Source organism: Pelodiscus sinensis, chromosome 9 (assembly GCF_052426305.1).
Source record: "Pelodiscus sinensis isolate ZL-2025 chromosome 9, ASM5242630v1, whole genome shotgun sequence".
Lineage (NCBI taxonomy): Eukaryota > Metazoa > Chordata > Testudines > Trionychidae > Pelodiscus > Pelodiscus sinensis.
The window spans coordinates 35,441,221-35,468,047 of record NC_143060.1 but is presented as its reverse complement, the minus strand read 5'-3'; the positions used below and the strand labels follow the sequence as shown (position 1 = coordinate 35,468,047).

Sequence of the window (26,827 nt, the reverse complement as noted above, 5' to 3'; positions counted from 1 at the left end):
GTGTCCTGTCTGCACTCTGTGGGCTCTCTTGCTGTTGCCCCATGCTTTGGGGGTGGTTCTGCTGCCACTCCAGGCTCTGGGAGCCCTGCTGCTAGCTCTCTCCCCGGATCCTGGCTGTAACTGTGTGCCAGGCTCGGCCTCCTCTGGGTGTGGGGAATCCAATGTAAGGAGGGTGTCAGCACCCCCACTCTTAAAAACGTCCCTGTGACACTGCGTAAGTGTGGCAGATAGTCCTACAAGTGCTCCTCAGCCTGGGGGAAGGACGAGAACTGTGAGAGCTCCATGGGTGTAGCTGGTGGGGGGCGGGAGGAGGAGGGAATGCTGCCCCCCTGCAAGCCTCAGGCAGGTGTGTAATCCGCCCACGCGCCAGTACAGTCCCTGGTCCACTTTAGCCCCCTCACACAGAAGTCACTGTGCCTAGGGCGCGCTCTGCCTCCCCAGCTGGCTGGTGACTCGCTCGCCTGCTATGGGCGGGGGAAAAATCTGAAAGTCATTGAGCTGAACTGTAGCTAACGGAACCCGCTCCAGCAGCCCCCGCCCCGCCCCGCCCCGCCCCGCCCCGCCAGCCGTTTCGAATAGCGGCGCCTGTGCGCTGCCACTTCGCACACAGAAGCGCTTGTCGCCTTTGGGAGGCGGGGACTCTACAATGCGCGGAAGCGGGAAAGTTAAACGCATGCGTGTTTCTTCAGCACAGGCTGGGGTGGGGCTGCGGGTGACGTCATTACGCAGAGCGTGTGACGTAATCGCGGTGTGACGCACACCCTGGCGAGCCCGTGAGTTTCCCGTTATGGATTTTTTTCCCCCGGCACTGACAGTGGGGGGAGGGGCGGGTTGCTCTGCACGGGAGGGGCGCGCCGAACTCGCGTGCTTGGGCAGTGGCGGGAGGACCCAAGCGGGGACGAACCGGCTGCCCTAGCGGCGCGGGGTGTCCCCTCCATCCTGCCGCATCAGGGAATATGGCCGCCGCCGTCGCCGAGCTGGTGCGGCAAAGGGACTCGGCCCCGGCCGCTCTCGCAGGGTAGGTGGTGAGGCGGGGAGGCGAGCGCAGGCGGCGGCGCTGCGGCTGGGCTGAGCGGGCTTTTCCGGAGCCGCGGGCCGGCGGGCGGCTTCTCCGCTGCCCCGGCCGGGCCGGACACAAAGGGCTGTGCCGAGGAGGGTTTTGTTCGGTCACATGAAGCGGCGCAGCCAGTGAGCGAGGAGCTAGGAGGGGGAGCGGGGCCGCCGCCATTGCCAGGCGCTGAGGAGCTGGGGGAACCCGGTGTCGCCTCAGGGCGCGGGATTGCCGGCCGGCAGGGCCGAGAGGCGCAGGGAGTGGAGGTAAAGCCCTGACCTGTGGTGCCGAGGCCCCGGCCGGCTGTGCTGCTGCCCGCTGGGGCACCTACAGCAGGACTGGGATAGGAAGCTGTAGTGCAGCCGGGGTCACCCTGGTGGGGCTGACAGGCCCGGTGCCCTGGGAGTGGAAATCAGCCTGGTGGGTTCTGCCAGGTATAGTGCCCATGTGGAGTAGTGGGGCTGGCCACGCGTGATGTCTAACTGGGTGCTTGATATCAGAGAGTGGCGTCCGCATCTGGGTGTTGTGTTAAATCTCTTCTAGCGTTTGTCCCGTTCACATGAAACAGGCAGGTCAGCAAAACGTATGTCATTGTTACTGAAGCTGGCAAGCCCGAGGCCCGTTGTGGAGTCTAAGAAGCCGGTGCTATGATCTGGTGGGTAGTCACTGCCTTCTGGACACATGGTGCACAATATGCAAATGACTCACAATAGCTAAGAAAAAATAGTGGTTCAGGTGTTAGAATTGTATCTGTGGGCTCCGATTTTATTTGAAGTAGAAGCCCTTTTGCCACTATGCCACTTGTTCAAAATACATTTTTTTCCTTTGAATGCCTTTATATATAAGGTCAGTTGAAAAGGCATGCATTGTGGCCCTATGGGCTGTAAACTGACAAGACATGAATAGAAATGTGCCCAAATAGGTTCTCATTAGCTTTGCACAAAAATAACACTTCAAGCAAAATTTCATTTACAATACTGAAAAGGGATATTCTGATTTGCTGCAGTTAACTTACTTATAAAGGCTATGCCATGGAATTTAGCAGTTACAAGCATATTCAAAACCATATACACCCAACCAAGGCAACCATTTCATCTTGAAGTAGTGCAGTGAGGGCCTAACAAACAAGAATAACTCTTGCATAGTTATGTCTTTCAAATTCCATGATGGCATTATAGCTGTGTGTAGCTTTTTATCAGTAATTCTTCATAATATTTTTTCCATTAAGAGTAGATTCAAAGTACTGGTTTGGATCAGGATGGAGAGAGAATGGAGCAATTGCATTACTGGAGAAGAGTTTAAGCAGAGTGCAAGAAAGAGCAGTGCTGTGTGACAATGCTGTTACACTGACATATAATCAGCTGTTGTTGCAAACCCGTCAATTAGGTAGCAAAGTGGTGTGACATAGCAGTGTTTGTGAATTATAACCAGAATTTGCAATCAGCTTCATAATTTATGTATTATTTCCACAGTTATAATTGAAAAGCTTTTTTAAAGTTGGATGTTTGTCTTGCCTCAGAAAGTATTCTGTTTGTCTCTTAAACATTTATGAGAGGATGGGTACAAAATAAATTTTACACTAATTTCACCCCAAAAACCCCCTTGCTCTTTACTGGAAGTAATTAAAGGAAAGCCAGAATACTGTATATATTACTTTCATACATTTGAAATATAAAAACTGTTTCAGCGCTTTTCCTCTTTCCCCTTTTCCACCCACTTTCCAAATTCTCTCCAGAATATGGAGTATCTATAAATCTTTAGATCCTATAGTGCTAGATACTAATCACAAAACAAAATACTTATAAAGTTTTTGGGACAGCAATGTTTTCTTGTAGTATTATCTTGAAACTTATCTCTGCTGTTTCTGTTTAGCTGATCTGAGTTGTCAGAAGAGATGATGACGACTTTAAACATCCTACCTGTCTTTAGCGATGTATCAGTTGATTGGAACATGTGCCAAAGTACTAGTATCAGCAGTTCAATAAACAGGATATTGAACAATGGTAGTAATATTTTTCCATTTTGAAATAACAATGTATTCTGAATTTATTTATGACTATTTCTTTAATTTAATGGATGATTGGATTTTATCAGAAGATTTGGGTTTATAGCTAGCTGTATGTATAAACTGTAAACCTACTAATGCATATGCATTTTTGCTTCAAGTTTCTCAAAATCACTTCTAGAAAATACATACTTTAAAAATGGTAAAGTATTTGCCAGTATTATATAGTTATTGATTTGTAGGTTTTAAATTTTGAACACTGACAGGCTTACTTATAAACTTACAAAAGCTGTTTAGGTTGAAAATTGGAAAAAATGTAGTGGCTACATAATTCGCTTTACAGATTCATGAAATCATTTTCACAGTTAATTGGATTCAGTGAAAATAAGTTGGGCTCTGATGCAATAACCAGAGGGGGGAGTTATTGATTATAGCACAAGAGTATGTGGATTCTGTGGAACTCAGATTTCCCCTCCCCATCCCTCATTGGGTTTTAAAGAAGAAAAGAATTGCTTGTCTTCAACAATAAGCAGAGTAAGTAGTGCTCTTAGAAGAGGGCATCTAAGATTTTTGCTATCTAGTAACTGAAGATAGAATATCCATTATTAACTTTATGTTTTTAAAGAGCTAAATGAAATTTAACATGAGACAGGTTGCTTTGTAGTCTACTGTAGAAATTCAATACTATTTTTTCAAAGGCATGGAACTTTGAAAAAGTTTAGGCATTATCTCAATAAGAACATTTTGATTGGTTTAGTTAAAATTGATTTTTAAATTGATGTGGACTGGTAGAAATCTGTGGCACATTAAGAGCTGCTTATTTTGATTTAGCATAAAAAGTCATTTTGAGCCAAAATAACCATTCCCATTTAAATAATTAAAATGTGAAACTCTAATTTCTCTTGCAGGAATGTCCTAGTTATACAGATGTACTTCAGGTTATTGGTCAAATATGTAAAATTTTGAGTCAATAGTTAAAATTACATAGAAAGATGATGAATGTTTTGTATACGAGCTGTTTTTCACATGAACCCTACTAGGCTAGGAAGTCCCAAAAATGAATTTAAAAGGATGCAGATCACATGAAGTATCCTTGGAGGAATGCCTTTTCCCTATTAAAAAAAAAAAAGGTCAGGGGAGAAGGTGGCATCCTTTTTCATGCACTTCTTTACTTAAACAAGCTTGTTCCCCGTTCCTCTTAAAAATCAAAACTTTTAAATGTTTGCTGTTCCATTTGTGTGTGTGTGTGTTACTTACATCATTGCTTCACACTTGTATCATTCATAGGCTATAGAAACAACCCCCCCCCGTCTTTGCTATCCAAGGGCACGGACATATTTAATATAGTTTCCTTCACCGCTTTAAAATTCCATGAATTAGACCAAAGGTACAGTAACATTTGGTTAATTTCTCAGATAACAGCTGCTTGTCAAGAAAAGATGCCGATTGGTGACTTTGGCTAGATTTTAATATAAGATTTCCAGATTGCTGAAATGAGTGTGTGTTCTTATTTAGGAGGAGTAATGTTACTTGCTATTTAGTTTGTAGGAATCATCCTCAAATTTGGTATAGGTTTGTGTTTGAGAACTGGACAATATTCAAATAATATCAATATAACTTCAGAGGGGTAGCCGAGTTAGTCTGTAACAGGAAAAATAAAGTCAGTCTTTGAATAAGAGAAATACACTTATAAGTTTAAGACAAATGAGTAGTTGTGTGCACTTTGTCTGTTTAACAGTATACAGCAGCTGTTGTGATGAATAAACACTGCAGCAATGCATTTAACTTGCCAGTTATCTTAAAGGGGGAAGAAACTGGCTTAACAGTGAGTATTGATATTTATTTTCTTCTACATCCAGTGTTAAATAGCTTGCTTACTGTTTTAGTGAACTTGATTAAAATTCCCTTTTAAACTAGCATAAGTATGATGCTAATATGTATGGAATGGGCGTAAGTACTTGAGAAATGATGAAATTCACAAGCTCCATCTGTAAATGATAGCTGTATGAATTATTTATATTTTTTAATGTTGAGCAGTTGTTGCAATTTCTCATTGACCAAATGAATGGTGATATATTTAGTCTTTCAGCATTTCTTCGAAATTCATGAGGTCAAGACAAGGTTAATATTAGGTTTAAATCATAATAAAGTTGATTGCTAGAACGTCTATAATAGTATCTATGTATGGGTGACTGTTTCTACAACAACTAATTAGCTAGTTAACTCGGCTACCCCTCTGAAGCTAATTAGCTAGTTGTCTGACTTTGAAAAAGTTCAAATTTTCTAAAAATGGCATTACAACTCTTTAAATTTAACCTTGCAGTTCAAACTTGCATCCTTATTTGTTTTAATAAGGGAAGTAATGCAAATTGACTTTATAACCTATAATATATGCTGCCAGATTATGCTGACACACGCTTATTTTTTAAATAATTGAAATTACCACTCTTCAGTTCATTTGTACTAAGCTACTATTGGATAATGTTACAGGATTTCCAAATGCGAAATATATCAAGTGCACTTTACAGACCTGTGTGTCAGTGTTAAAATAATTACGTGGCAAACTGAAAAGATGATCCTTAAGTTGTTTGGTGAAAAGTGTACCTACTTTGTGGTGTTCATCTCCTGGGAAAGGAGGATGCTGGAATTTCTATCCAGGAGCTGTCCAAAACACACTGCTCTCCTAGTCAACAATTTGAGCTGACATGAAGGCTGGCCTGACCTTTTTGAGGACTGTCTTTTATGTAGAGGGTGTTAAATTTTAAGTTCTTTCTGCTGTAGATGTTGGAAGGGAAAGGTAACTACTCAGTGTTGCATTTTGTGGCATTTTAGAATGCCACAATGGACAGCAACTTTGGAGCTCTGTTGTAGGCTCAAAAATGAATTGCTGTATGTTCATTTCATATTTGAAAGTTTCTTTAAGAAGTTTCTAATCTTCAGGATTTGAAAAGTGAAGAATAAAAGCTGAAAGAGAGATGACTTTTTATTCTTGTATTCAAAAGCTTCCTACTCACAGCTTGCATGTAGTTACCCTTATTCAAACTTCAGGACAGAGCCTGACTTGTGAGAATAATTCACTGTTTTTAGGCTTTGTGTACTTCAGCGCATTTTACCAAAAATTGTATGTCCAGTATTACCGCTGTTAGAAGAACCCTTTTATAGACAAGGTTCTTACACGGCTGGACGTATTCATGCTACCAAATCAATGAAACTTTGTCCTAATGTAACTAAGACCAGTGCTGGGCATAGTGGGAAATATTTAAAAACATGTTTGTGTCCTCACCTTTTGTATTGTGTAAACATGGCCAGTACTGATCTGAATGCATCTTCTTGTTCCCCAGGTTATGTCCCCATCTGTGCTTTTTGCACTGCACTTTGGTGCACTGAATCTGTGGATGACAACAATGGTTACTAATGTGTTTCTTCCCATTTCTATCACACATTTATCCCATATATATGTGCTTTGTCCTTCTGCATTTAGCAACTCCTGTTTCCCTTATTCTGTTTAATTAGGTTGGCCTCAATCAATATGCTAAGTTGCTTTTTGCTGTGCCTGAGTAGAGCTTTACAAAGTTGTATAATCCAATAAAATGGATTTAATACATTTATAAAAACATTGTAGTGAAGCTGACAAATTATAAACTTGTTTTGTAAACTCTGTCTTGTCTTCTGTGAAATAAAAATAAATCACAAGATACACTGTGTTTTTAGAAAAACTAGTCGGCAAGAGATTGATATTGTATACTGACTACTTAACAGAATTAGAAAGAAGGCATTGGTGAATTAGCACAGATTAGTTACAAAGAATGGGTGTTTTAGAGATGAAAAATCATAGAAATATAGGGCTTGAAGTCCACTCCCCTAAACTGAAGCAGAATTAAATATACCTAACCTATCCGAAAGATGAAAAAACGAGTGGTCCTGTAGCACCTTAGGGTATGTCTACACTACCACCCTAGTTCGAACTAGGGTGGTTAATGTAGGCATTCGAAGTTGCAAATGAAGCCCGGGATTTAAATATCCCTGGCTTCATTTGCATCTTGCCGGGCGTCGCCATTTTTAAATCCCCATTAGTGCGGACTCCGTTCCCGCGGCTACACGTGGCACTGAGGAGGTAGTTTGAATTAGGCTTTCTAATTCCAACTACCACTCTGTGCCGCGTGTAGCCGCGGGCACGGAGTCCGCACTAACGGGGATTTAAAAATGGCGGCGCCCGGCAAGATGCAATGAAGCCCGGGATATTTAAATCCCGGGCTTCATTTGCAACTTCGAATGCCTACATTAACCACCCTAGTTCAAACTAGGGTGGTAGTGTAGACATACCCTTAGAGACTAAGAAAAAATATAGATAGTACCATGAGTTTTTGTGGTGCAACCCACTTCTTCAGATTACTTTTTATCATCTGAAGCAGTAGTTTGTGCTTACGAAAGCTCATGATACTATCTATTTTTTGTTAGTCTCTAAAATGCTACAGGACCACTCTTTTTTTTAAAAAAATATACGTGTGTGAGTGAGTTAGTTAGTTAGTTACAGATTAGTTAGTTACAGATTAACATGACCATCCCTGAGACTGTTGTTTGGAAAGTGTTCATCTCACCTAAGCTTAGAAACCTTCCATAACCAGAATTCCACAACTTCCCTAGGTAACCTTATAGTTAGGAAAAACTATAAGGTATCTAATCTGAATCTCCTTGATGCAAACTAAGTCAGTTACTTCTTGTCCTATCATTGGTGGAACTACAGAATAGAGGATGTCTGTGCTCTTTATCACAACTGTTTATGTATTTGAAAGAATGTTATCACATTCCCTCTTCAGAGTTCTCTTCTAAATATGCCCACTTCTTTGCAATTTTCCTCATGTCATATTTACTAAACCTCTTACCATTTTTGTTGCTTTCCTCTGGACTATCCAAGTTGTTCACCTTGCTAAAGTGTGGTGCCCCAAAATTGATGTTGCTTCAGCGGAGGCATCCTCAGTGCCGAACAGAGCATAACAGTTATTTCCCACTTCTTACATCTCCTGTTAATATATTCCAGAACAATAATTATTTTTTGTCACAGTATCTGAGTGTTGACTTGTACAAATTGTGATCTACTCTTAGGAATGTAAAGGGTTAACTTGTTACCTGGTAAAGCATTGTGTTACCAGCATGCCTATCAAGGTAACTGGTTAACCAGCGCGTAGTGTGGCTAGAGCAGCCTGGTTGGGCTTGCCATGCTGCGCTGTGGGAGTTGTCTGCTCCAGCGGCCTCCTGCCTGTGGTGCCATGTGGTAAGCCAGTTAACTGGTTAAACATACAATTTAACTGGTTAACATTTTAAATGGGATTCTATATTCCTAACTCTTAACTTGGATCCTTCTTTGCAGTTTTGCTTCCCAGCCACTTACTTCATATTTGACATTTGTGTATTGGAATTTTCCTTTGTAAGTCCAATACCTTTCACTTGTGTTTGTACATTTTATTATTTCTTAATTTATCAAGATTGTTCTAAATTCTAATCACATCCTCAAGAGTGCTTGCAACCCCTCCTAGTTACGTGTCATCTGAAACTTTGTAAGCATACCCTCCATTAGGGATGTAAAATTTTGTATAATTGGCTAACCGGTTAAACATTGTTTAATTGGTGAAACAATTCAAAGGGGGTGAGCAAGGAGCTGTGCCTTCCATCCCCCACCACAGGCAGGGGCTCCTGTAGCCCGGCCAGAGCAGCCCTTTCCTACAGAGGGCCAGGGTGCCTCACAGGCAGGGGCTACTTTGGTGTTCCGATCGGAGCAACCCCTGCCTGAAGAATGTTTGGGCATGCCTCAGGCAGAGGCCATGCTGGAGCAGCTCCTGTCTGTGGCACGCCCCCACTGGGCTGGAGCAGCCCCTTGCCCATGGCAGGCGGGGAGCTGCTCCAGTCCCACCGGTTAATTGGTTAAACCTTCACATCCGTACTCTCCATTCCACCATCCAAGTCATTAATGAAAATACTGAATTACAATTAGACCTAAGGTGACTCCTTAAGAGGCCTCAATTTACAAGTCCTTCCAGTTTGACAGTGAACTACTGAAAACTTCTTAGTATGGCCTTAGTATGTTTGCAAGTGCTTTGGAAGATAGGGTCATAATTCAAAATGATCTGGAGAAATGGTCTGTGAGGTAAATATGATGAAGTTTAATAAGGACAAATGCAAAGTACTTTGCTTAGGAAGAAACAATCAGTTTTACATATACAGAATGGGAAGTGACTGTCTAGGTAGGAGTATTGCAGAAAGGTAAGGTGTCTAGAGGTCATAGTAGCCCACAAGCTAAATATGAGTCAACAAGGTGACACTGTTGCAAAAAAAAAAAAAAAGCAAAACTAATTCTGGGATACATTAATAGGAGTGATCAAGACATGAAAAGTAATTCTTCCACTCTACGCTGATTAGGCCTCAGTTGGAATATTGTGTCTAGTTCTGGGCACTACATTGCGAGAAAGATGTGGAGAAATTGGAGAAGGTCCAGAGAAGAGCAACAAAAGGATTAAAAGTCTAGACTTATGAGAGAAGAATGAAAGAATTGGGTTTGTTTAGTTTGGAAAAGAGAAGACTGAGAGGGGACATGACAGCAGTTTTCAAGTATCTAAAAGGAGGAGGGAGAAAAAGTGTTCTCCTTGGTCTCTGATGATAGGACAAGAAGCAAAGGGCTTAAATTGCAGCCAGGGAGGTTTAGGTTGGACATTAGGAAAAAAAATCCTGCCTGTCAGGGTGGTTAAACACTGGAATAAATTGCCTAGGGAGGTTGTGGAATCTCCATTACTGGAGATATTTAAGAGCAGATTGGATAGAAATCTGTCAGAGATGATATAGATGGTGTACGGTCCTGCTGTGAGGGCAGAAGACTGGACTTAGTGACCTCTCAAGGTCCCTTCCAGTTCTAGTATTCTGTGATTCTACAATTCAGCCAGTTGATTACCCTCCTTATGAGCTTAATCTAATCATATTCCATAGCAATAGATATAACTGTAGTTTGGAGGTATTTTGTATATTTGAAATCTAAATCAAACTTGACCTAACGGACAGTTGATGATAGTTCCATGTTTTTCTGTGTGTGATCAATTAATGCTAATCACCACCTTGAAGATTTTGACTGTGTATTGTCTTTTCCACAACTTTTTGTTTGCTTTTTAAAATTGGTTGGGTAGATGATAAATCTTTTAGGTCAGGAAGTGCCTTCCTGTATGTCTGTACAAAAGCCGTAAGACAGTGGTCTCCAACCTTTTTAAGCACAAGATCACTTTTTCAATTTAAGTGCAATCCAGGATTTACCTCAAATCCAAATACCTGTGTCCCACCTCCTTCCCACCACTTCTGAGGCCCTGCCCCTGCTCACTTCATCCTCCCTTCCTCCCTCATCTTCCGTCCCTTTAACTGGGCTGGGGCAGAGGGTTGGGGTTTTGGGGATTTGGAGTGTGAGGGGGCTGAGCTGAGTCTGGGGCAAGGGTTAGTGTGTAGGAGGGGGGTACAGGCTCTGTAAGGGAGTTTGGGTCAAGGGGGCTCAGGGCTATGACAGAAGTTGGGGTACAGATGGGAGGTTTATGACGGGCAGGGGATTGGAGCTGGCTCTGGCTGGACACTGCTTATCTCAGGTGGGTCCTGGGTAGTGGGGCTGTGAGGCTAAGGCAGCCTCACCCCTGCTCTGGCCCTGCACCACACTCCAAAACAGCCAGCAAACTCCCTCCATCCCAAGCTCTGTTGTGCCCCCACCCTCTGTTTTGTGGAGATAGAATACAGGATGGGAGAGGGGGCACCCTGACATCAGTGCCCCCTCCTCTCCCTGCTCTGTACCTGCTTGCAGCTTTAAGGCAAAGGACAGGAGATGCACAGCACTGCGGGAAGGGGCAGATTAAGTGCTGCCCTCGATAATAGACTCTTGGCCAAACCAGTCAGGATCACTTTTCAGAGGCTCCAAGGTCTACCAGTAGATCCTGATCTACTCGTTGGTGACCACTGCCCTAAGATGTTTTGGATACTATAGCAGCATAAATAATGCGTGTGTGGAATTGGCAGACATCTCAAGGAGTAGCCTTAGCACTACTTCCTATTAGGCAAATCTCATAATGGGGAGTGGTAGAAAGAAAGAACATGATTGGTTGGTTGTAATTTGGCTGACAAAGTGGAATTAGCCACCCCTCCATAAAGGCCTTAAATTTAATTTTCCCAGGAAATAATACCCATTGGTTTTCTGTTACCTGGTAAGTACACTGTGGGTTCCACTGCTGCTGAAGCGAAAGAAGTAGTGTTCAATTACAAAATATAAAAATTCATTTCTTATCACAGTCACTCAATTGTAACGTGTAAGGTTATCACTGTTTTCCATCATTGCATCACTAGCAATATGCACACAGATCTGTTCAAGAGACAGAATCAGTAATGGAAACGAATTTAGAAGATACCAGCTGAGCTAAAGTATGGCTGGACCACTCTGATCCAGCACTCTCAGAACTTGAGGAAGTTTGCTGGACCAGAGGAGGTTTGCCCCTCCCCCCCCTTTGCTGATGGACTCTGGGTTCTCTCAGGGTCCATTAGCAGATCGGTGGGCAGTGATTGATCCCAGCAGAGATTGATTTATTTTATAAACTATGCTGGAGGGTGTTGGGGAAGCATCATTAAGTTACCAATGAATCTTCCTTGAGATTTAAACGATGAGAACATCCATATAGAACAGGAGTTGGCAACCTTTTCAAATCAAAGAGCCAGACTACATCAAAATTCAGAACAAGTTATCAACAAAGAGCCGTATAAGAATGCCATTTGCATGACTGAAAATACACAGCTTAATATTATTGATAATTGACATAACTAATAATAGCATAATAGCATAAATAAACATTGTCTTCCCAGACTTTATTTAATGGGACTTCTGCTGCTGCATCTTTTTGCCAATTTCTTTGAAGTTGACATCATAACTGGTCAACTCCATCTTTGTGTATATGTTCAGGCTAGCTTCTGTCAATCTTATAGCAGGGGCTGGAGATATGGGTATGACAGGGGTCTTGGGTTGGAGTCTATGGGGGACTCAAGGCAGGGAGTTTGGGCATAGGATGGATTCAAGGCACAGGGTTAGATTATGTGGGGGTGCAGGAGTGTTCTGATGGGACTGAGGATGTGGGGGTGCCAGAGTTTGGGGATATGAGGGGCTCAGGGCAGAGGGTTCAGGCGTATGATGGGCTGGAGTGGGTGGTGCTGGAGTATTATGATGCTGCAGCCAGATGGGGGCTGGGCCCCAATTGGGGCCTTGTTGACCAGGCTTAATTTTGAAATAAAGTAAAATAGGTCTAACACAAAAGGTTTCAACAATGCTTATGACAGGGGTGGGGAACCTTTTTTGGGTCGGGGCCACTGACTCATAGAAAAATCAGTCAGGGACCACCCAAGTGAGAAGCAAAAAACCCTCCAGAAAAACCCAACCCTAACCGATGTGGCCTCCAGCTGAGACACCTCATTCCATTGGCACTCCAGCCCCATGCGGGGGTGGGGGGAGGGACAGGGAGGACTGAGTTTCAAGGCCTTAAAACAGATTAACTCTTTTGGAGTTCCAGGGTTAGTGGATTTTGTGCTCCTCCTCCCTCCCCCCAGGCTCTGGGGTGAGGCCAAAAATGAGGATTCCATTGTATGGGACAGAGCTGCTAGTGAGTGGGATTGGTATAGGAATGGGAGTGCAGGATCTGGGTGGGAGGTAGGGTGCAGGAGCAGGCTAGGAGAAGGGTATCTAGCCAGAGAAGAGGGGTCGGGGCAGACTGGGGTTAGGTGTCTGGTCAAGGAGAGGGGACAGGTGCAAGGTTCAGGTGACTGGCCAGTAGGAGGGGATAGGAGCAGGCTGGGGGTGGCACTGTTTTCCCCAGTGTCTGTAATAGAGATGTTAAAATTAGATCAATCAACTAATCAAATAGTCGATGGAAATTCCATTGACTTTTCAATTAGTCGATAACGGCACTTTTGCTTTGAAATGTAGCAAGAGCCTGCTCAGCTGTTGCTACGTTTCAAAGGCAGAAGTGCCACGTGGTGGTCTGCCTTTGAAATGCACAAGAGACCCTCCTGGGGGGGGTCTTGTACATTTCAAAGGTGGAATGCCGCTGCTATGCCCTGCCCCTTCCCGTTTCCCCCCACTCTCTTGCTGCCTCTTTCTGATAGAGGCAGCGAGGGGGCGGGGAAGATTAGTTGATTAGTCGCTTAAATCTCTAGTCTGTAAAAGGAGCAACAGATGCAAGTCATTCCCACGTGGCAGCTAGCTCCTGCTCCATACGGGAGATGGAATAAGTTAGCATCCCAAGGGTCGAGTGTGGAATGGAGGCCATGCCTCACCAGGAGCACGCAGGGATTCGGGCATGGATGGGAACCGGCCTGCTCGGTCACACCGGCACCAAGAAATCCAGGAAGAAGGTGCTCAGGCTGATGACCGACTCCAGCGGCCCCACGGGGCTCTCGGGCAGGTGCGAGTGTATGGTGCATAGGGGGGGCGGAGCAGTGCGCAGAGCAGAGGAGACCTGGCCATGGCAGCAGCGGGTCCTTTGCTGGCAAGATGGTGGCTGGGTCTGCTTTTCAACCCTGTGCTGTTCTCAGGCTCCTTGTCCCAGGCATGGCTTCCTGCTGCTCTTTTGGCCGGATTCTGGCCGATGGAGCAGCAGGGGAAAGTCTCCAGGCAATGTGTCTGTCGCTGCTTTGTTCCTCCAGAGAGGGAAGACTGAAGGAGAGTGCATGCGGAGTTATTTGTGGCTTCTTCACCGATAGCACAGCAAGGCTAAGGGCTTTTTCTACACCTTCCCCTGCAGGAAGCTGGCTCTGTCTTCAGTCTTGTGAGGGGCGTGAGGCTGGATCCCCGCTAGCACAGCAAGGCTAAGTGTTTTCTCCACACCTTCACCTGCAGGAAGCTGGCGCTGGCTCCAATCTTATGAGGGTCCTGAGGCTGTCTCGCCAGTGCAGACTCCCCTTTGCAGAGGGGAGGAGTGAGGGAGGGCTGAGCTCCAGCTGAGAGCCATATTTGGCTCCAAGTGAGCCATCTATGGCTCGCAAGCCATAGGTTGCTGACCCCGATACAGAGTTTTAATAAGTTATAATTTATGCATATTGATGTCACACTTTTAATTTGTTTTAACTGTTTAATATAGACAAACCTTAAATTATTTATGCATAGTCAAAAGTGTTCATTTTTGAGCACTTCATATTTGAAACTAGTAAGAATTTGGAAAGGTGCAGTAAATTGACGAACAGATTAGATGAACTATTGTCAGGAAGTATTAAGACATAATATAGTTAAACTGAAAAAGTGAAACTGTTTAAACACTGTTTCAGCTTTTTTTTTTAATGTGGTTTAGTTGATAAGTTCAGCTGTTAAATCCTTGTTTTAAAAATAGTTGTGGGATCTAATATGGTTTTTAACATTGGGTGGCCAAACCGTTGGAATGTTGTTCAAGTGGAACCTTATTTATGCCTTGTATTTTAACTTGGTTTTAAGCCTAATTCAGGTAGAGCTGGAAGGCTTTTGAAAGTAGTCTGTCAGTGTTGTAGGCACCTGAAGTTGAGCTTTTTCAAAATGCTGGAGATGGAACAAGGTTCTAGCTAATCTATGAGAAAATTGAAATAGCTTTGAGAGGAGCTGTTTCAATAAAGTTTCCTTGTTATCTGAGACTGGGCTGTGTTCAAAAATTTCAGAAACTTTTCTGTTGTTCCAGGGAACATTTTCAGAAAGCTGCTGTTTACAACAAATTCAAAGCACCTGCAAATTAAACTGAAATCACATATGCTTGGGTTGCCCTGTATCTGAGTCATAAAGCTTAATTTAGCCAAAATTCTTAATTTTCAACTAGATTGTCATCCAAAGCATCTACAGGCAGTCCCCGACTTACGCAGATCCGACTTATGTCGGATCCGCACTTACAAACAGGGCTTTCTCGCCCCGGAGGTCGGGGCGAGAAAGCCCCGTTCGTAAGCTGCTCCGGTGCCCTGGTCTGCTGGAGACCGTCTCCAGCAGACCAGGGGCACCGGGCGGGTTCCCACACATCTGAGGCTTTGCGAGAGCAAAGCCTCAGAGGCGCGGGGAACCGCCGCTGCTGCCGCTTCAGTCTGGGTGCCTGTGGTCTGCTGGGGACGGTCCCCAGCAGACCACAGGCTCCCGGACTGAAGCTGCAGCCGCGGGGGGGTCCCGCGCCTCTGAGGCTTTGCTCTGCGGCCCCCCCCCCCCCAGCAGACCAGGCTTTTGTTTTGGACTCTGGGGCAGAGCAGCTGGGGCGCTGCCGATTGGTCCTGCAGCGCCCGCTCTGGGCACTACTGGACCAACCCGGCAGCACCCCAGCTGCTCTGCCCCAGGCGTCCCCAAGTCAGCTTCTGCTGAAACTGACCAGCGCTGACTACAGGAAGCCCCAGGCAGAGTTGCTCTGCCCCGGGCTTCCTGGAATCAGCTGCTGATCAGTTTCAGCAGCAGCTGACTTGGGGACGCCTGGGGTTCTTAAGTTGATTCTGTATGTAAGTCAGAACTGGCGGTCAGTTTCAGCAGTGTCTGAATCTGGACGCCAGTTCCGACTTACATACAGATTCAACTTAAGAACAAACCTACAGTCCCTATCTTGTACGTAACCCGGGGACTGCCTGTACTTAAGAAAAATATTTGCTGTTAAGGAACAACTTAATTGGAGGGTATTGAGAAATCAAAGTGGTGCTACGAAATATGTAAGCATTTGTCAGTGACATTCTTTGCTCAAATTCAGTATCACTTGAATGTCATGTAGGTACAAAATACAGGACTATGTAGCACTATAAAGACTAATGTAGGTACAGCGCTACTCATTCAGAGAGAGTTCTCTTTTTCACTGTAGAGCAGGGGTAGGCAATACTTTTTGGTGGAGGACTTTTGACCATCAGCCCAGCAGGTTCCCTGCCTTTCATTCCCTGGCAGGTCGTTCAGAGTAGAGATGTGAATGGTTAACCAGTGAACAGTTAACTGGTTACCAGGTAAGCATCAACCTTACTGGGTAACACTTAACTTGCTCCCGCAACAGCAGCCCCCTGTCAGTGGCATGCCATGGATGGTGGGCTGCTCCAGCCCTGCCAAGCCCCTGTGGGGGTCTGCCAACTGGCAGACCATCCCAGAGTAGTCAGTGGCTGCTCCGGCGGGGGCAGGGAGCTGGTGCCAGCCACAGAGTGGGGCCTGGGAGCCAGCAACCATCCCCAGATGTGGATGGGAACCCCACAGGCTGGGTGTTGCTATCCCCAGCCTACATGCCACTTTAGTCAGTTAACCAGTTAAATGTTAGGCAGCAGTACGGAAATGGGGGGAGGGGAGGCTGCATGTAACCACACACGTTAACTGATTAGCCCAGGTTCATTGGTTAACTGTGTAAACGTTTACACTTTCACATCCCTGATTGTCTGAACAAGGAGAGGCATTTCTTCTCTTACTAGAAAGGAGCTGGCTTTGCTATTCCTATCCTAAAGGGAAGCTATTCAGATATTTTACTAAAAAGATGGGAAATTTCCTTTCTTTCTGTCACTCAAAGTGTTTGCTATATTAGTGCTCCCACGAACTCTCCTTCTTTATGGGTCCTGGTGTGTCCTGCAAATATTGAGTTCACTTCAGGAGTACAGACTGTGGAGATTTCAGATAATGCCTCTGCATAAATTAATTGGCACAGTCATCTGATTGGCAGATGGATCTTTTCTCTTAATCTGAGCGTTCATTTTGGTTTGTTTCAAGAAGATTCTTAGTTCTGGGCCATTTGGCACAGGTTACATAAGCTGTATCTTGGTCGGACAAGGTACTCTCCACCAGACAGTGGGATATTTTCTACCTAAATATTTCGAGTCATTTTCCCTCCAGTTAAAAATCTGGCATGGGGTCTGTATTCAAAAGTTAATTGGGTTATTCTGGGAACAGCTAAAAGAAAGTGCAAAATGTATGACTTTCCCCATCTGTTCTGGATTTTCATCAATCTTAGCTCAAGGAGATTTAAAACATTCTTCTAGCAGAGTTCTTTTGGTATCTGTTTCTATCTCCCCCATAATCCAATAGGTGACAAGATTCTCTTCGCTTATTCACTGATTTTTCCCTCCTCCCTCCCCCTTTAGATTGCCTTCTGGTAATATCTCTTAGCCAGAAATATGTGGAAATGTGTTTTTTATCTATCCTATCTTGATGAACTCTTTAAAACATCTTTTGTAAATTTCTTATATATGTGATTATTAAGCAAAAGGGGATAGTGGTTACAAATATTTGAAAGATGTAAACTAAAAAGGGAGGAGAATTATTTAAGCTGTGATCTTCCAATGAGCTCTTCTCTGAAAGATCTCTGCCCTACATGTAGCATCACTGAAGTCATAGAGACTCTATATGGGCAGAGGGATCTGCCTCTGAAGCTCACCTCAGGAATAAGAAACTTTCACTATTATGTGATATTATTTATATATATATGAATAGGGCCCTATCAAAATTCATAGTCCATTATAGCCAATTCACAGCCTTAAGATTGCTGATTGGTAAATTTCACATTTTCACCTGTTTAAACCAGAAATTTCACAGTGTTTTAACTGTCAGATTCTGACTCAAAAGGAGATGGGGAAGGGGGGAGTCATGGGATTACCATCCTCACTTTTGTGCTGCTTTTAGAACATGCTTTAGCCACAGGCGGTTCCAATATGTAGAAAAGGGTCTGCTCTCCCCTATGCTGCTGGGAGCATCTCAGCTAGGGGCTTCTAGTGCTGGCCAACTTGGGAGGGACAATACTTGCTCTCTGCACAGTTGCAGAAAGCTGTGCACCTCCTACCTCACACTTCTTGCCCCTGGCCTTCCCCTGTTCAATCACAGTTAAGAAGCCCTCTGTGATGGGGCCTTCCCAGTAAAGATGTTAAGAGGTAAGTAATTGGCTAATCGTGTAGTCAATACAGTGTGTATCAACTACATGATTAGTCAATACAGGAAGGTGCTTTGTTCTGGCTCACACTGAGTCCAGAACCTACCCCTGATGCAGCTCTGCAATTTAAATGTAGTAGGAACTGCATTTAAAATGCAGAGCCACAGCGGGGGTAGGTCCCAGAGCAGAGCGAGCATGGACTGAGGAAGCTCGGCTCAGTCCCAACTCATGCCGGGTCCGGGACTGCTGCGGCTCTGTATTTTAAATGTAGTAAGAGCTGGCCCAGGTCCAGAAGCTACACGTGCTGCAGCTCTGCAGTTTAAATGTAGTAGGAGCTGGGTGTGCAAGCAGCCCGTCTCCTCCTACATGTATATTGTAGAGCCCCAATGGGGGTAGGTCCCGTACCCGCCGTGAGCCGGGACTGAGTCGAGCTTGCTCTATCCCAGCTTGTGCCGGGTCCAGCAGCCCCTGTCTGCAGTGGGTCCCAGAGGGAGCTGGGACCCCCACGTGGACAGGGGTTACTCCGTGAGATGCAGAACAGCCTCTGCTCACTGCCAGCCTGGGCCCCCTGCAGGTGGAGACTGCTTTGTGGGGACCTCTCCTGCTCCCACCCTGCTGCCTCTGATAGAGGCAGCAGCAGAAGGGAGGGCAGGCGGCACTGTGGAGATGGTCTCCCGTGCACCAGCTCCTATTTCCCATCCCCCCCCACCCACTTGCTGCCAAAAAGGCAGCAATGGGGAGGGGAAATGCTATTAGTCAACTACTCGCTTACATCCCTATTTCCCAGCAGCACAGGGAAGACACAATTTAACTCAACAAGACTCCTCCAGTTGCAGGAACATCATGCTGCTGCTCAGTCTCAGACATCATCCTACAGTTGCGGGGCAGGTATCCAGATATGGGTCCAGTTTGGTCTTCCCCTTTCACTTCCAGAGCAGTTTGCAGAGGAGGGGTGAATTAGGATGACATGAAAAGAATGGGAACATCTACCAGATGGTGAGATGTATAGGGAGTACAGTAAACTTCCGATAATCCGGCACCTTTAGGACCCAGGGGGTGCCGGATTATCAGATATGCTGGACTATCGGAAGGGGGGGCTATGAGGGGTCTGGGATGGAGTGGGGAGGATGCGCCCCTTGGCTCTGCAGGACCAACCCGACAGCACCCCAGCTGCTCTGCCCCAGACTTCCCCAAGTCAGCCACTGCTCTACCCCGGGCTTCCCCGAGTGAGCCGCTGGTCAGTTTCAGCAGCGACTGACTCGGGGAAGCTGGGGGCAGAGCATCTCCAATTGTCCAGCTTCCCGGAGCACTTCTGGGTTCCAGATGGTGCCGGACCTTTGGATGCCGGACCACTGGAGTTTTACCGTAGAATACATTTCCAAAGGAAGTAGTAAAAGCTCATTTCTTCAAGACTTCTAAAACAATTCTGGACAAAACATTGGAAAATGTATTCTATAGAACAACCTAGATTTATAAGGAGATGGATTCAATGATGTAGTGTAAGGGTTTCCAAATATTAAAATGTGGATGTTCTTTGAATACAACAATTGCCGCATGAATCAGCTCCAATTTCCAATCCCATCTAGACCTGGTCTACACTAGGACTTTAAATCAACTGTAATTGCACATCATCAATTTCCAAGTGATGCATCCACATTCCAAGCCTGTCCTGTCACCCTTAGGGAACACTGACATTGATTTCTGTACTCCTGCTTTTCACAAGGAGTAACACTATTCCTGAACTTGCATGGTCAAAGTTATGCTAATGTAGAAGCAGTGTTGCCAGAAGGCAAGGCTATTGGCTTCCGGGAGGCATACCTCAGCTTCTGCTCTGACCACTCTAGCCAGAACATGCACCTCTACTGCTCTCCTGCTAACCTCAAAAAGGCCCGGGAACAGTAGAATGGCCTGTCCCATGTGGCCAATGTTGAGAGCCCATTCTGAGTGAGCTGCACACGTGGACATGACTTCAAGCATTCCAATGGACACTGCAACAACTGCGAGTACTTCTGCTCCCATGAGCTTTAGTTCCCAGGAACACAGAAGAGCATCAGCTTGGAATGTCTAGGAGATTTTGGACCTCATCGAGGTGTAGGGAGATGAAGCCATCCTCACAGAGCTCAGAGCCAACCAAAGGAATGACTACATTTATGAGGGCAGCTCCCCCATTGTGGTCATAGAGTCCACCCAAGACATGTTGGGCATCAGCCTGAAGGAAAGCAGGGTAGCGTAGGGGCAGGAGGGAGGAGGAAGAAACTAGCTAGCTGCCGATCCCTGAGAGTAAGGAGCTGGTCATGACACTGGAGCTGGTTCCCTCTTGTCCCCCTCAGGATGTCTCCCAGTCTACCACCAGCACAAGGGAGGGCACTTGCAGTGAGTTCACAGACTTTTTCTTACTAGCAGGTTAAGGCAATGGACTGTGAGGTGTGGCATGCTCTTTCTGCCTACACAGTGCAGGGGGCATGGAACAGCTTGTTAATGTGTCCACAGATGGAGCAGGAGTCTTGTCTGCATAACTTCATGAAGCTCTCAGATAGGAACTCTTTGCTCCTTCTCACAAGGTTTTGGGGGAGGCCAGCCTGATTCTGTCCACCACAATAAGACATCTTCCCACATCAAGCCACCAGTAAGTGGTCTGGTGTCATTGAACCTCAAAAAAGATATTTTGGCCTTGGAAAGGGTTCAGAAAAGGGCAACTAAAATGATTAGGGGTTTGGAACGGGTCCCATATGAGGAGAGGTTAAAGCGACTGGGACTTTTCAGTTTAGAAAAGAGGAGACTGAGGGGGGATATGATAGAGGTATATAAAATCATAAGTGGTGTGGAGAGGGCGGATAAAGAAAAGTTATTTATTAGTTCCCATAATAGAAGAACTAGAGGACACCAAATGAAATTAATGGGGAGCAGGTTTAAAAGGAATAAAAGAAAGTTCTTCTTCACACAGCGTGTAGTCAACCTGTGGAACTCCTTGCCAGAGGAGGCTGTGAAGGCTAGAACTATAACAGAGTTTAAAGAGAAGCTAGATAATTTCATGGAGATTAGGTCCATAAAAGGCTATTAGCCAGGGGATAAAATGGTGTCCTTGACTTCTGTTTGTCAGAGGCTGGAGAGGGATGGCAGGAGACAAATCGCTTGATCATTGTCTTCGGTCCACCCTCTCTGGGGCACCTGGTGCTGGCCACTCTCGGCAGACAGGCTACTGGGCTAGATGGACCTTTGGTCTGACCCAGTACAGCTGTTCTTATGTTCTTAAAGCAGTGCAGCATAAGGCCCAGGTTTCTGGCCACATTCAGTCAGCATATGCTCCTGATCACTCAGTATGATTCGAGGAAGACTGATACCTCACCTCGCAGCCTGGAGAGAGGAGGAAGGGAACCTATTAGTACTCTCTCCAGGAGACTGTGTATGTTCCCCTCACACATCTTCTCCTGCTGCAGGCTGGAAAAGTAGCACACTCCCTGGCAAGCTGTATGTGCTATGCACACATTCTCCCCTTCTCCGCAGGCAAGAAAAGCAGCATTGTCCCCAGGAGGCCATATGTGCTGGACATAGCAGGAAGCCACCCCAGCCCTTCCCCTGCACTCTATCCCCTTTCCCCTCCCTCCCCTGCAGGCTTCTGCCCTAGCTGGGAAAGTAGCAGTGGTTCCCCAGGAGGCTACGTGTGCCAGACACAAGGAAGCCGCCCTCTTATGCCAACCCGCTCCCGTCTGCAAGCTCCTGGCATAGCAGGTCCCTTCCCATACCTCCCTGCCTCCAGACCAAGTGTGTCTTAATGTTCCCCTAGGATGTCTGGGCACCTGCTGTAAAGTGCCCACTTTAAAACAAACACTTGGTCTTGCCCAGAACACTTTTCCATTGTCTACAGAAACCTTCAGCATACACTAAGGTTGGGGTTAGGCTTAACACAATGTCTGCCTTTGTAACTTTTCTTTGCAGCTGGGCCAGCAGCCAGCTCAGTGCGTCCTCCTTCGACAGCATCTGCCCACCTGGCTCAGATCTGTAGGCAAAAGTGGAAAAGGCAGGGCGTGTTCCACAAGCAAATGGACTGCATGCACTCCCTTGTGCAGGAGAACTGAGCTGAGCGCCTGGACTGGATTGTGGAGGAGAAGGAGAGGCGAGCTGCTAGGGAGCAGCTGATGATGTAGCATAAAACGATATTTGACTCCCTGGCGGCTGTCATGGAGCACGTGGCATCCTGTCTAGAAAGAGCCTCCTCCCAGGATCCTGCCTGCCCCAGTGACACTCCTGGTCTCTTCTCCTCCCACCCCATAGCTTCCACTTCCAGGATCGCCAAGGGCTGCCAGGGCCCCAGCACGAGGGGGTGGGGTAACTCAAGGGGAACTGTACCCTCCAGGGCCTTGAGAGGCAGAAGGCCATCCCACCCACATTTCAGAGGCCCTCCTGCCCTTTGGTTTTCCAATTCTGTTGTTCTCCACCCCCACCCCCCAAATAAAAACTCCTATTTTTTGTACAGCCGTCTTTTTATTGCTTGTACTTCAGGAGTGGGGTTGGGGATTAAAGGGTAAACACAAGGAACGCCAGGCACCTTATGGAGAGCCATGTGAAAGTGTCTCAAAATTGGCCTTGCATAACTCCTTCAAGGCACCTCTGATTTGCGCTGCCCCTTACTGTGCTGTCCTTATGGTACTGGTATCTGGTTGCTCAAACACTCTAGTTAAGCGCTCTGCCTCAGCACCTCACCTTGCCAGTCCCTCTTCCCTCCCCCCCTTGTTCTTGCACAGATTATGGAGCACACAACAGGCCCGATACCACAAAGGGAATGTTGTTTGCTGAGGTCCAACCAGGTTAGGATACTCCTAAACCTACCTTTTAAACGACCAAATGCACATTCCACCACCATTCTGCACCTGCTCAGCCTATTGTTGAACTCCTCCTTGCTGGGGTCCAGGCAAGGGTTAGCCTGTAAACAGCTTCATGAATCATGGGAGCAAGGAGTAGACTGGGTCACCTAGGAACACAGTGGGCATCTTCATCTCTCTGATTTGTGATTTTTCTGTCTGGGGGGGGAAATCTCGATGTGCATCTCTTGGAAGAGACTGGAGTTTCTAAAGATACAGGTGTCATGCACTTTTCTCAACCATCACACATTGATGTCAGTGAAACGGCCTGTGTGATCCACCAGCGCCTGCAGCACCATAGAGATGTACCCCTTGTGGTTGATGTACTCAAAGACACAGTGGTTAGGAGCCAAGATGGGGATGTGCGTTCCATCTATGGCCCCACTGCAGTTAGGGAATCCCATTGTGGCAAAGCCATCCACTATGTTGTCCACATTCCCCAGAGTTACAATCCTCCTTAGCAGAAGGGTGTTGATCACCTTGGTTACTTGTACGACAATAGCCCCTACTATAGATTTCCCCAATCCCAACAGATTCCTGACTGACCCGTAGCTGTCTGGCATGACAAGCTTCCATAGGGCAATTCCAACACACTTCTCCACAGTCAGAGTGGGTCTTAGGTGGATATTCTCGCGCCTCAGGACAGGGAAAGTCAGCACAGTTTCAGGAACCTGGCCTTGTGCATTTGGAAGTTGTGCAGGCTCTGCAGATCCTATCCCCGGATCAAAATGCAGTCCCACCAGTCTGAGTTTGCCTCACAATGCCAGAACCAGTGTTTTACTGTATCCAGAGGCTTGACTGGTGGGTGAACTAGCATGATCACTAGGCCTTGCCTGAAGAGGGCCTCCATGCCACGCCAAGCTTTGTCCTCATCCTTTTCCTGGTGGAGTACCATGGTACGCTCTCCATGAACTATGCCATGAGGTGCACCATGGTGCAAGTGAGCATATCTGTGCTTTCGTGCCAACTGGGCTCCATGCTCATGGTGCTCTGGCATCTGCGCGAGTGACCAGGGTACTACAAGGCACAAGCACACTGCTTCCCCTTTATGCCTTATGGGATGGTTCCAACATGAGCCCCTTTACACCCACTACAGAATTTTGGACCCAGCAGACACCACAATCATAGTCCTAAATGCAAAGCTGCTCAGGGCGTCTTGCTCCCAATCAACAGAAGGCTCCGTAGTGGGAACACACTTCTTCAGACAACAGTCAATTCTTTCCCACAGTGAGCACATGGACCTTTGACTTCTCAGAATCAGGTGCCCCGAAATCAACCATATTAGATTTGACCTTCTCTCGAAGTATAGACCTGCCTCTAGTGAGTACAGCAATGATCTATAGAAAATTAGTATTAGGCAAATCTTAAATATGTTTTTAGCTTATTTTGATGCACATTAATGGGAAACAAAAGGACCCAGCACCTTGTAACCAATTACTTCTCTATGGTTTTTTGTGTTCTAAATCTTACTATATATTTTAGAAGCTTTGTGCATCTGTCAGTGAGTCTGTTTGTTCAAGAACTCCTCCAAAATGGTATCAGCTAGGACCACCAAATTCGGTATACAGCTTCCTCTTATTATTTAAAGCAAGGTCAGGGTTTTATGCCAGGACAATGGGATTTGTGTGGAATATGATGGTTTCTCATCAAACAGAAAGGGAGGGATGTCATAAGAGAGACAGTTATCTTCATGAATGGCCCCGGGGGGCAGCAAATGCCCCAATCCTGGGGAGCAACTGCTGGACATCAGCATGGCCTCTACCATCCTGGCAGCTGCCACAAGGGAGCAACTGCCGTCTGCCCTTGGGTTATTGTACTGTACGGCCCTGCCGTCTCCAGGTCAGTCATGGGAAGATGGTAATGAGCAGCAACCCTCTACCCCTGGTGGACAGCAGTGCCCCTCCCCGGGTTGGTCTCAGGGAGAAGCCAGTGATCGGGCAGCATCTTCTCACCGCAGTCCAGTGTCAGGGAGAAGCCAGCAGACGGACAGCAGCTTCCCCCTTCCAACCTGGGCTGGCTGTGGGAAGAAGACTAGTCAATGTGCACTCCCCCCTCGCAGTGGCTTGACTAGATATTCCCAGTATTTCCACAGTCAAAAACTACTTAGATTTCTTAATAAATTATAAAGAAACCAAATGTATACAAGTCCAGTATTTTAAAAAATCTTTTGCAGGCCATTTTTAAAACGGTTGATAGACCAGTAATTGAATCCTATACAAATATCTTTGCTTTCTATATTTGGACAAAACAGTTGTAATATTTAGAAGTCAGGTCTACAAGAGTTGCATAGAGAGTCTTAGGCTGTGTCTCCATTACAGCCTGTGTTGGCAAAACTTAATGTTGATCATGAGTGTGAATATTCCACTCCTATAAGTGACATACATTACACCAGCATACTGTGTCAGTTGGAGACTAGTGGATGTGGAACTTTTTATGCCAGTAGATCTCTCTGCCGTTGGCATAAACTAAGTGTCTTTACCAGATGTGCTGCAGTGGCACAGCTATACTGGTATTTCTGTGCTGCTGTAGTGCTATACATGTAGATATGCCTTTTATTTACCAGTTTTCTTTAAAAAGTACAATGGAAGCCAAATATTATACATTCTTATTATTAAAACAGTTACCTCACTGAAGATACCATTATGTGCTCTTAAGTGAATGTTACTTAAATATTCTTATTTCTTCTACACCTTCAGTTTGTTGTATATATTGGATTACTGAACTATAATAGCTTCAATCTCAATCATTTACAATCTACCGTGACAAGTTCTCTTGACACTATTTTGGATTGGTGTGGATGTATTTTATCTAATAGCCACTTCTTGCTATGGTAGTGCTGTGATGCACATATATAAATTGGTGTGCTAAAAATCTTTTGCCCATAAAAACAAGTGCGATAAACATTTAATTAAAAATCATTACTATCTTACTTTTCTTTGTCTTTGCTGACCTTCAGCTACTCTGATGTTTGGACACAATAAAAGAAGTAGGAGTCACCAAATGAAATTAATAGGCAGCAGGTTTAAAACAAACAAAAGAAAGTTTTTCTTCATTCAGTGCACAGTCAACCTGTGGAACTCCTTGCCAGAGGATGCAGTGAAGGCTAGAACATTCAAAAAAGAGCTAGATAGATTCATGGAGTTTAGGTTCATCAATGGCTATTAGTCAGGATAGGTAGCAATGGTATCCCTAGCCTCTGTTTCTCTGGAGGTGGGTGACAGGAGAGGGATCATGTGAGGATTACCTGTTGTGATCCCTCCCTCTGGGGCATCTGGTATTGGCCACTGTTGGCAGACAGGATACTGAGCTAGGTGGACCTTTGGTCTGACCCAGTATGGCTGTTCTTATGACAGGAAGTGGTTATATAAGGACCCTAACAAGTGGAAAGAGAATATAGAGCTTATAGCTTTATTAAATTCAATTTGTTGTAGCAATGCCACTACTTTTTGTATGTGAAAAACATGTAATATGTGATTAGGAATGCTAGTAAGAATGTACATTAGGTTTAAGAAAATGCGGAGGAAAGGATTTTAGTACACATAGTTGGAGGGAGCATGCCGTAAAGCAGTTGCCACCTTTGTGTTTAAACAGAGATTGCAGCAAAAAGTGTTGGAATTGTCACAGTATTAGAACTGAAAAGAAAATGCCCACTGGAAATCGTTGCTGCTACAGCAACAACATAGCTTGACTTCTAATGTACATTTTCATATATCATTTGAAATGTTTTGTAAAAGGAAAAAGAGATGCTTAATGGAATTGTATGTTCCCAAATCGTTATTTATAGGTAAGTGAATAGGTAACTGATTAACTGGCAGCCCCAATGAGATCCCACTTTTTGACTGTTAATATATTCTTTTAGAAAATCAATCATTCATTCTATGGTTAAAAAAAGCAGTTATTTCTAATTCCACATTGTAAAATGATGGGTCAAAAGAGCATCCAAAATAAAAATATTTCAATAATATTGGGGGGAAAAATCTGTATCAGTACCTAGCATATAATCCTACTTGGCAAAAACAGAGCCATCTGTGAGTTTTAGTGCAAA

General features: G+C 45.3%; 1 protein-coding gene across 34 annotated transcripts in view; it reads left to right on the top strand.

Annotated features, from left to right (window-relative positions):
- The first annotated feature begins 646 nt into the window (after window positions 1-646).
- ZNF644 (zinc finger protein 644) overlaps window positions 647-26,827 on the top strand; it is a 96,790-nt gene continuing 70,609 nt past the window's right edge. For 3 of the 34 annotated variants that reach the window (XM_089780524.1, XM_089780507.1, XM_089780520.1), the window contains exons 1-4: window positions 869-1,018; window positions 1,595-1,706; window positions 2,924-3,054; window positions 4,795-4,881. Coding sequence is in view for 3 of the 34 variants with exons in the window: in XM_075936491.2 (XP_075792606.1) it covers window positions 957-1,018 (62 nt within the window). In the remaining 31 variants the exon portion in view is untranslated. Of the gene's footprint in view, window positions 774-808; window positions 1,019-1,154; window positions 1,318-1,594; window positions 1,707-2,923; window positions 3,055-4,794; window positions 4,882-26,827 lie in introns of those variants that run through there. The other 31 variants (XM_075936486.2, XM_075936475.2, XM_075936480.2 and 28 more) reach the window with 22 other exon arrangements.